This window comes from Drosophila bipectinata, chromosome 3R (genome assembly GCF_030179905.1).
Source record: "Drosophila bipectinata strain 14024-0381.07 chromosome 3R, DbipHiC1v2, whole genome shotgun sequence".
NCBI classification, from domain to species: domain Eukaryota; kingdom Metazoa; phylum Arthropoda; class Insecta; order Diptera; family Drosophilidae; genus Drosophila; species Drosophila bipectinata.
Genome location: NC_091739.1, coordinates 29,188,024 through 29,199,084, shown reverse-complemented (window position 1 = coordinate 29,199,084; position 11,061 = coordinate 29,188,024). Strand labels below are relative to the sequence as shown.

At 39.0% G+C, this 11,061-nt stretch overlaps 1 protein-coding gene across 4 annotated transcripts in view; it reads left to right on the top strand.

Annotated features, from left to right (window-relative positions):
• The window catches only part of Gycbeta100B (guanylate cyclase soluble subunit beta-1-like), a 47,531-nt gene extending 37,512 nt beyond the window's left edge, over positions 1–10,019 (top strand). For all 4 annotated transcript variants that reach the window (XM_070282073.1, XM_070282074.1, XM_070282072.1 and 1 more), the window contains 2 exons: positions 2,230–2,837; positions 8,853–10,019. In XM_070282073.1, coding sequence (XP_070138174.1) covers positions 2,230–2,515 — 286 coding nt within the window. In that variant the 3' untranslated portion in view covers positions 2,516–2,837; positions 8,853–10,019. The remainder of the gene's footprint in view (positions 1–2,229; positions 2,838–8,852) is intronic.
• The last annotated feature ends 1,042 nt before the right edge of the window (positions 10,020–11,061 follow it).

Here is an 11,061-nt window from a genome sequence, read left to right as displayed (position 1 = left end):
ATGTCCGTCTGTCCGTCTGTCCGTCTGTCTGTCTGTCCGTTTCTACGCGAACTAGTCTCTCAGTTTTAAAGCTATCGTCTTGAAACTTTGCACACACCCTTCTTTCCTTTGCACGCAGTATATAAGTCGGAACGGCCCGGATCGGCCGACTATATCCTATAGCTGCCATATAACTGATTGATCGGAAATGGTATAACTTCGTTGTTTTTAGAGTTAGAGAGTTCAAATTTTATACGGCAAAAATAATACGACATGCCAAATTTTGTAAGGATCGGCCGACTATATCCTATAGCTGTCATATAACTGAACGATCGGAAATGACCCAACTTTCGTGTTTTTGAAGATAGAAAGCTGGAATTTAATACAGATTCTATTTTTGGTCAGTTGATCCAACCTACCAAATTTCATAAGGATCGGCCGACTATATCCTATAGCTGCCATATAACTGAACGATCGGAAATGACCCAACTTTCGTGTTTTTGAAGATAGAAAGCTGGAACTTGGTACAGATTCTATTCTATATTCCGGTTTTAACTGCAAGGGTATATCAACTTCGGCTCCGCCCGAAGTTAGCTTTCCTTTCTTGTTTTTTAGATTTTTTGTCAAATTTTCGTTGGGGTCCCCTTCAAAATGTGAAAAATGCATGAGGGGGCCAAAATGGCCACAAGTGATGGAATTGAAATGCAATTATCCTGGGGGAAGGGCATCCCCAAGGTCAATATAAAAGGATCATGAAAATATTAAAGCTTGATAGAAAACAATGTTTTGCCTTATAAATATTTTATATTGACTAATAATGTAATAATGAAAATTTAATAATAATCCATTGCTACATCCATGGATTTAATTTTAATTTGATAATAACGTTAAGTGATAATTTGATTAAGTTGCTGCTTAACTTGGTTGCTCTTGATTCATAGAAATTCGGCCTTTTCGATAAAGTGAAATATTTATTTATTCCTGGCATTTAAAATGCAAGAGTTAGCTTCCGCATGCAATGCAAATTTATGTGTTCACACGAATTTATTTGAGCTTTAAAATAATAATTGCAAACAATGTTTACTCATTTTCCTATTACGTTTTGCTTATGCAGCATATAGCTACACATATCAATTTTTGGCTTAAATTATTCAGGCCCTCACTCTCCGCATATGGCGGCGGCATCAGTGGCAGTATTTACACATTTAATATTTGGGCTGACAATTAAGCGTCGGGTAAATATTTAAGCACTGCCATAAACATTAATTAAGAACGCACACACGGTTCCATCGCAGAGGCAATGCGATGATGAGATGATGACGGCAGGATAATAATGTCTGGCAGTGACTTTTCGGGTTCTTCGCCTTAATCGCATATGCAAATACCATACATGCGAAAAGCAAAAATAATCTCCACCGGCTACCAAGGACTCAAAAGGAGGGTAATTAAGTGAAGTCCATTAAATGAGGGATATTTGTGCTGGTCGTCTGGTTGGTTGGCCAGAGAAATATGGCAATATGCTGATCTGATCAGGGCTCACCTGAGCGCTAATTAAAAGGGCGGTCATTGGCAATGCAATTGTGGCCATATGCCGGTTATTCGGAGCCGCAAAGGTTGCGTATAAATTGAATTAAATGTATATGCAATCATTGGCTAGCAATGGCTGTCAATATATGAAAATAAATGGCTCCCTGTGAATGCAACAAAGTGTGCGGGCTGCGGTTGTCGGCAACGGAATCGGAAATGCATGGACACAAAGCCAGACGAATTTTTATTCCGCTTCCGTTGCACATGAGCTCTTATCATGTGTGTGTGTGGGTATAAAAACGAATCTACATAATTTTATGAGATGCTTTCTAGGAGTAGAGAATTGTCGCACAGGGAGAAATTATGACTGCAATTTATTATGAGAGAAATAGAGATTGAAATGAATAATGCTGTGCAGAAGTGCATTCTAACCAGTCAAGGCTAGTCCTTAACATCAGTCATGTTTCTAAATGCAAGTTATCCTTAAAAAAAACTTGTATTTTATAGCTTAAGAGGTCTAGTTACTCTTAAAGGTTTTATTTTTTGTAAGTATATACATATATGTAACTCTAAAAAATGAAACGAAAGATTAGTAATATTTCATCGAGTCAGCATCTGATTCCCTTTAAACTAGGGGTCTATAAATCAAAATGTTTTTTATCCCCTCTCCCGACTGATAACTTATGGTTTCTTTTTCCGCTTCTGCTTTTTTTTTTTTTGCAGACTCCTCTGTCAACCGATCAACCAGGATGATTCATTTAACTTGGAGTACCGCGGACCGGTCATCATGAAGGGCAAGCCGACGCCCATGGACTGTTGGTTCCTGACCCGTGCCACTAGCAGTATTCCGGTCCCTAGCTCCTTGGCCGCAGGAGGAGGGGGCAACGGCAGCCTGGACTCGCCGCTTCTGCAACCGACAACGCCGACTGCAGCGCCCAGTGGCGGCCCTATCCCACAGATGCGGGGACATGCCAGCGTGTCACGTACCTCGTCCGCCGGAGGCACATAGGAAATGTGCAAGGATTCGTCTTGCTGCTGCTGAAACATCCTGTAAAGTTGCCACTGCGTGCGTGACTCCTCCGTCTGTTTCTGTATGTGTGTGTGTCCTGGAAGTCCTGCAAGTCGGCCACTTAACCACTTCATTTCTATGCCTTTGTATTTGTCCTGTCTGCCACCGCCACCCGTAACCTGAAACTCAGAACCCGCAACCCGCATCCCGCATCCTTTAACCCACATCCGGCGTCCTTAGTCTTAGTGTTTATGTATGTGTGTGTGTGGCATTGTGTGATTGCGGCTGCTGGCACTGGAACAAGCTCGGATCGTTGTGCAAGGTAATTTATGTTAATGCTCTCCTATCTGCAACCACTCAGCTGCTCGGTTGCCCCACCACTTAGCCCAGTCACTTTGCAAATGATTTACATTTCTTCGGTGACCGCACGGCGTATACGTAATTTATGCCACATTATCAGGCCATGCACCCCGATCCTTCTCTGAAATTAGCCCTAGAACACCGGGTCGCTTATCTCAAACGACAGTTGGAAACAAATTTCAATGTCGCCCATAACAAATATATATTTCGAGTGGAGCTTCGACAAGTTCCATGCCATTTTGTTATGGCCCAATCCTTTCGGCCGTAAACTAGATAAGACCAAAACAACTCAATATAAAAGCCATAATATGCCAAAGAGTTAAATATGTATATACATCTCTCTGTTGAACTTGCTGCCTTGCCCGGAGACGGCAAGAAGATTTTATAAACAGAGCCAGCGAAAGCGCAAAGCCTTTTTGGTCCTGCCACGCCCCCGGCTCCTGCCACTTGCCCGCCTACCATTTTATACTCTTACTGATCCAGCTCCTCATGCCTGGCATCTATTCGATGTGTGTTTTTGTTTACAAAGTTTTCGGCCAACCAAGCTGCAAGCTCAGAGTTCTATTTCAAGCAAAATACCGCAGAATGAAGCAAACAGGATGTGGAAGGATGTTGACATAGTGGGACGGGTGGTGAATACAATTTAACACATATTTTGAAAACAAATATTTGATTTAAGCAAACGCGCCAACTGCTCGAACCATGAGGCAAATAAATGCCAAATAGTGAGACCAATTAAAAAAATTTAAATCTTGCCATATCAGAAAAGCTCAAAAAGTCCTAATAAATTCCAACAAATCATCAGTAGGTTATTATGCATTTTTTAGGCCAAATTTGTCTAAGTAGCTAAGTAGTCTTCCATTCCCATCCAATTTGTTCAGTTGCTTCCTGGCTCCTGGCCGGGTCAGGTCGCTCCTCACTTTTTATTTAAAATAATAATTATTTTTTTTACATTGGTTTATTGACGGCACATTATATTGCCACCAAATAAGCGCCTTATTTTTTTTTATTTATTTTGAGCAGTATCTTTAGCATATCTCCATACTTTTTTATTTTACTATTTATACTACTATTGGTATGTTTATGTGAATTTACTTTACAAAGCCAATGAAAGTTTTTTCTTATTAATAAGTTTTTTTTGCTAATATATTTTTATTTTTTGTATTCCTTATTTTTATATATATTTGGAAAAATATATGTCTCAGGCCACTGCCTTCCAAGCTGCTGAGGAAAGGTTATTATGCAATTTTTAAACCAAGCTCGTCAACTAAGCAGACTCTGGTCCTCAAAAAATGTGAGATAGGTCGCACCTTACTTTTGATTTAAAATAATGATTATTAATATTTTTTCTTTTTTTTCCTTTGGTTTCTTAACACGGGTCTCTATCTTCTTCATGTTCTTTTCATGTACAGCTCAAATTTTTTATATCCTTATTTTATATTTATTTTGAGCAATATCTAAAATTTTACCGTGGTTTCTTATTGGTATGTTTATGTGAATTTACTTAAAGCCAATGGAAGTCTTCTTTTCTTATTAATTAGTTGTTTTTACTAATATATTTTTTATTTACTGTTTTATTCCAATTGAATAAAAAAGATATTAGTCCCATTCCTTTTTTTGAATTTCGTCATGTCCTTCATAAATTTTTTTTTTTTTATTGCCAATAAGTAACCTACCCTGTCTACCACCGCAGTCACAGTCAAAGCTCTGGTATTTGTGGTTTAACTATACATCTGCACCCTTATTAGTTGTCTAAAATTAAAGAAAGTTTCATTTTTTTTTGCTGTATAATTTTTTTACACATTATGCAATTATGGAACCTTAAGTTACTTCTGCTAATGGAGATTTTTTTTCTTTTTATATTATTTTCTATTTCATTTTTAGATATGAGTAAGAGTTCACTCACTCACTAGATTTACTAGCCGAAAGTTTGTCCATTAATGGACAATTCGCTTTGCTATTCGCAACAATTAATATTGCTTTTCTTATTTTATCAATTGAATCTTATTTTCTGTCGGTATATACAAATATGGTAAATTTGGTATATTATGTGAAACATTTCTTTAAGTTACTGCACTTCAAATGCTATGGCATCTCTAGTGGAAGCTCGCTGTCATCTTAGATGGCATGTCTTCTGCTTTGTCCTATTTTATATTTTTTATATATTCTATGTCGCCCCACTTTAAAGACTAACACTTGGGGAGTGTAATTATTTTTAATGAGTCAAGAATCCTCGATTGCAATGCCGGTTGCATAAAAACACTCTTCATACATTTACTCTACGTTTAATGAGCTTTCCTCGTGCCTCATCAGTTCCACTTCAGAATCATTTATCATATCAGCCAGACGGATATACATACATACGTATATCCTTCACAACGACGAAAAAAGATTTTTCTTTACATTTCCGCATCGATGACAATACTGCCAACCTCGCACAATTTCCGTTTCCTGTTCACAGACAGAATATATATTCAAATCCGATGTGCGACGAAGCAGGAACACCAATCAAATAAATATTTACCCAACTAAATACGGCATAAACTCTTATGCGACAATTGGGCGTGGCAACCGGGCAGATGCCGGGCGTCTGGGCATCCAGGCGGGCATCTTATTAAAAATTTAGTTGAAATTCACAGTGACAGGCGTGCAAAGTTTGTCAGCTGCAGGGAGAATCCGAGTCCTCCGCCGACTCCTTGTCTCATTTAAAATTCATAAAGATGGAAATTATGATTGCGATGAGCCGACGACAAAATGTCAGAGGCAAAAGGCTTCTCATAGTCCCATAGCGTCTCTTCACAGACGAATAAATGAAAGCGCAGGCTACAAGGACGGCAGGGATAGGAAGGAGCTGGAGGAAAAAGGATATTATGCTAACCCAAGGAAGTTTTGACATAATAACACTTATATAGTAATAATGCTGATGACGTTAGCACTGGGCAATAATGAGAGACAGAGCCTGGCCCGATGAATTACGCATACGCCCTGTATTGCCAAAGGATTGACCTGAAAACTCGATGGAAAAATTACCCACATGTTGGCAGTAAAAAGGAGCAGTTCGCTTCTTCATTGAATTATCCCGCCTTTTTGCCTTTGAAAGTAGAAAGTAGGAAAGGCCATGAATACGAGTGAGTGCGGGCGGAAAATTGTGTTTGGCAGAAACTTTCCTGGCATGTTTAGTTTTTTCTTTCGGCAGGACCTACATAAAAGTTTTCCTATTTAGATTACTGTTTGGACTGTCAGTTTGGGACTCAAGGCACAAAAAAGTTTTATTGCTCCGGCTGCTTTATTAATAAATGATACAAGGATGCAGGATGACATTCCACCGTCAGGTAGTCGAGCTACTATATACGATTCCCCTTGGCAATTACATCTGATGGGCAATTTAACTACAAGGACACTCAAAGGAGGCGCATTGTCAGACGCAGATCAACATTTGCCTGGCAAATTTTCGAGGCGTGGCTTAATCGAAAACTCGGCACTAATTTCAATTAAAGTTGCAGCGAATGTAAACATTCCAACAAGCAGAAAATCGACATTCAACTGCAGACAACGAACAACCAGCAACGCACAAGTTGGCAACAACATTAACTGACTTTCCCCGCGTTTGCTCTTGCCACTGACAGGTCCTGCTCGGCAAACTGAGGACATTCATTTGCATACCGATATGCTGCATCCTGGCCTTTCCTTGCCACCAAGTTGAGCAGCTGCCGTTGCAACTGCAGCCGTCTCTCAAATCAAGCCAGTTTGCCTCCAAATGCTGCCGACAACAAATCAATTTGAGAAGGGTTTACCAAACCAAATTGAACCTGATCGTTGTTGACTCAGTTGTCTTGGTACTGGAAAATTCTGTTTGCTAGACAGTCTGGGACTTGAGTTTTAAGGCTTCTAGAATCTAAAATTTAAGAATAATATTGGACCTAAATTTAGGTTTACGACTTAAGGTAGTTCTATAAGTGGTCTTTCCTACTCTCTGTACATTCCAGTTCAAAATTCTCCTCACATAAATTAAATCATAAAACATTGTATATTTTTTTTGTCTAGAAATTGAAAAAGATAAACAATATATGACAATAAATTTAACATTCCAAAGGATATCCAATAACCAACAAATTCCCCACCGCCTCTACGAAAATGTTCTCTATCTGCCATTTTCGCCTGACAAGATATTTATTCTCATACACAAATATATCGCACTCTATATCGCCGCAAATCGACTGGGCGAGCACAAAGTTTATTGTATTTTGTTTTTTCAATCGAATGCAATTTGCCGCGAAAACAGAAAATGGAAAACGTGAAAGGGGGAAACAAAGCATTCCTTGGTATATTCGTAACTTTCCGTCGGCCATTTTCCCGCTATCCGATTCACTTTTACCGCGCATTTTTCCTTTTTTCTTTGGGTTTGCGCTTTTTTTTACTTTTTCCACTCGACAAAGGCGTAAACTTGGCAGACAGCGGGGTCGGAGGATTGAAAAGTTTACCCACCTGCTCCACCTACATTTCCTTCACTTTTGCAGCTAAATCCTGTGTCCTTATGGACATTATTCGGCCCACCTTCATGCATTTGATTTGTGGGGCCATAAAGTTCGAGGCAACACTCTGATGCGATATTTACAATTTTAATTCAATTTACTGAAAATTCCTATGTGGAGGCGTGGCCCAGGATGACCCCCAAGGAAACACTTGCTGCTATTTTTGCACATTAAACTAATCGATATTTTATGTGCGAAGCAGTGGGAGGGGAAGGGAAGCGAGCATTAGATGCAAGTACATTTTAGCCATTTTGTCGTCGTACCCGATTCAATGACAGTTTGGCCGAAGGACAGCCAAGGACTCGGCAGCATGTTGTTGTTTAATTGTCTGTAAAATTGTTAAATTGCTTAGCGTGTCAGCAGGATCTGAAACTGACAGAAGGCGGAGGGCGGGGGATTGCAGAGGATGCTGTCAGCGGCTTGGGGTTAACATGCATGTGCAATTACTATCGACTGGGGCTAAGCTGCTGTCCCTTCGATACCAATTCCACTGATTCATTTATTCACTACCCCGGCTTGCATTTTGCGCAAATTGAATCTTGTGTCCTGCCAAACCGCAAACACCAAACAGCAAGGATATAGAGGACCCAAAGTGAAGCTGGAGGGAGCCATAAAAATGACTCCACTAATGCTATAAATAATCGTTTTCTGGCAGACCTTTAAACTTTTTCTTTTGTGGAAAGGGAATTGCTTACGTGATTGAAATTTTGAAAATACCCAAACAAAAGGCTCTACCTTTTTTTCGGAGAATTTTTTTTGTTGGCAATCAAAAGTTGTTTTCGCCTTTGTAGTTGGACTGTTTTGTGGCTTGTTTTCAGCCACCTATACTGGCAGGAGGTCCTGACTCCACCTAAGCTCCCACTCACACGAACACAGTTGGAATAACAAACACGAGAGTCCGGCGAGGAAACATGCCAAGTTTCTGGTTCCGATCCATTTCCACATGGCCAATGTCCAACTTTTGACATTGACACTGTTTCCACCTCGTGTGTCCTGAGATCCTGGCCCCCGGCTCCGACTGGCGCCCCGGCTTTGCGGCGTAATTGGGCGTGAAGGGTTAAATTGAATTGCGTGCTCACGGGAGCCAAACAGTTGGGCAAACAAACAAAACTCTGATTTCTCCAGCTCCTCCAGCTGCAGAATGAAATAATCCAGGTCATCATAAATAAATGGAATTTTTAGGGGATTAAATTTAGTACACAAGATTATATAAGAATAAATACAAAGAGCCCAAGTAATCTTGGTTTAGATCTTTTTAAAACTTTATTAAAACCTTGGTAACCATTTCTCACTGTGTAGAGAATGACCACATTTGCTTTTAGGCCAGTTCGTGACCGACATAAGAGTATTTATATTTACTATTTTGTGTTTTGGATTTGGATTTTGATATTGTAGTTCACAAAACATATCCACTAAAATCTCTCTAAATGGTTTTCTCGTTTTAGATGCCTCACAGATGTGTGGTGGAGGAGGATTATCCTGTAAAAATGTTTAAGCTATTTAAGTGTGTTATGCGTGCTCCTGGTAGTAGTTGTGTATTATTGTGTAAAGAATGAGTAATTTGTTAATATGTATTTATTATGATTCTACTTTGTGATGGTTTCTTAGGCTGAACTTTTTCGTGTATACTGTACATCTAATCGAGACTTAAAATAAAACAAAAAAAAAACTCGAACTGTAAAAAATCTAAGAGAATGTGAACAAAATGTAAGGCAAATATTCTAACTAAACCTAACAAAACTTTTGGGACAACTTAATAAAGACATAAACGTAAATTAGCATAACCACAAAGCACCAAAAGATAAACAAATACCTAAAAATATATATACATAAATATACACGCATATTTAAATATAGATGTAATTGGGTTCGTCAACTTCTATACAGGGCTACCGACCAGTAAACAAACCAAATTGTTAGCAAACTCAACTGCACCAAAACGTAAACTCTATACAAGATACAAGATGTACAACAAATGATCTAAAGTCCAGAGCGCAACCTTAAAACAATAGTTCGTTAGGCTAAGAACTCTCCAATCCAGTGAATGTTTGAGTTTCCATTTATCTATGAGTATTGTTACACGAAAGACAAATCTCAACTTTACTCTAACTGAAAAATAGCTTTATAGTTCTTAAGCCATTTCGCCGTCTAGCCAGAGGTCTATCTCGAAATCATTCACCATAGTTAAGGGATAACCGCATAGAGAAATATACCCATAAAGATTATACATAGTTATATTCATAGCAATATCAATGTGCACACAAATTACAAAATATATCCAAAATGTTCAGCTGAATGTTCTTCTAAGACGAAGCCTAGCTTTCGAGACTCGATTTGTGTTTATGTTTGTCGGTCTAAAGTGTGTTGAGTGTTATTTAAATTTAGGCTAATTACTCGTACTCGAACTGTAAAAAGGCTAAGAAGTGTTAAGTGCTAAACTAACTAAACCCTAACCCCCTATCTGCCCCCAAAACTGTCTTCATCCGTACATTAAATGGAGTAAATGTTAAACCAGTAAATTAATATCTTAAATTAAAATCAATATGCAAATGTAATCCCAGAGTAAAATGCAAGATAAAACTATGCAGAAGCAAATAAAAATATTTCATTGAACCCTGAAATAAAAGTTTTTTAATGACTTATTGAAGAAAAATGTATATATTTTGATTCTTAACGATTCGTTTTATTTAAGGGAGAATAAATACAAGATGTGGTTATGAGAGGCTCTTTAAAAATGAAATTCTTCAATTACAACTGAGAGTTGTAAATCCTTATTCAGCACACGATCGCACGTATCCGAGAACTCATCAATGTGCTAATCAAATTACATGTTGTTTCGACTTCTGCCACTTGGATTTCGGCAACAGGGCCGCCGCGGCCTCCTGCTCTTCCTTGGCAATTTGTTCCCGAATCCAATAATTCGCTCCGCAAACCAGGAGCAGCAGGCAAGGAATTAGGATGAGCAGCATCATGCCCAGTGAGATGCTCGCCACGCGGGCAGACTTTTCCTCATGTCCTGAAAAGTTAAATAACAAGGAAAATAGACAAGCTTTCCAGGGAAGGAAATCTAATTTACAAACCAAAAGGAGAGGCAATTTTTCTGATTTGCAGTTCGATTTTATGTTTGCCCTGCCTGTGTTTACCTTGGAAAATATACTTTTGCCATCACTGTTCATAAATTAAACAATGCAATGGAAGCCACATCCATCTAGGATGTATATCCTTTCGCCCCCCAGTGTTTCGCCCAGACCGGGCTCGAAACTAGGAACGCTTTCGTCCTGCCACTACGCTCTATACCAGGATGGCAAGGATAACGGACAAACAGACATAAGTAACGGCAACTTGTCCATCAATTTGCTTAAGATTGATTGACATTGGCGTAATGCACACAATGGCATTCTGGCCAGGGTACAGGACACTGGAGACAGAAGACAATGGAGCCGGAGGTCGAGTGGATGGGCGTGGCAGAAACGACTACAAAAATCCACTGGCAGCCGAAGATTAATGGCTTTGGCTAGAGTCGTATTGCTTCGTTATAAATTTCATGTAATTTTTGTTACTGCATTGCACTCCATACACTGAACAGAAAAATGGCAAACTATTAAAAATAATAATACTGCCCACTTGCAAAGCCAATGGAGGATTACAGAAAAT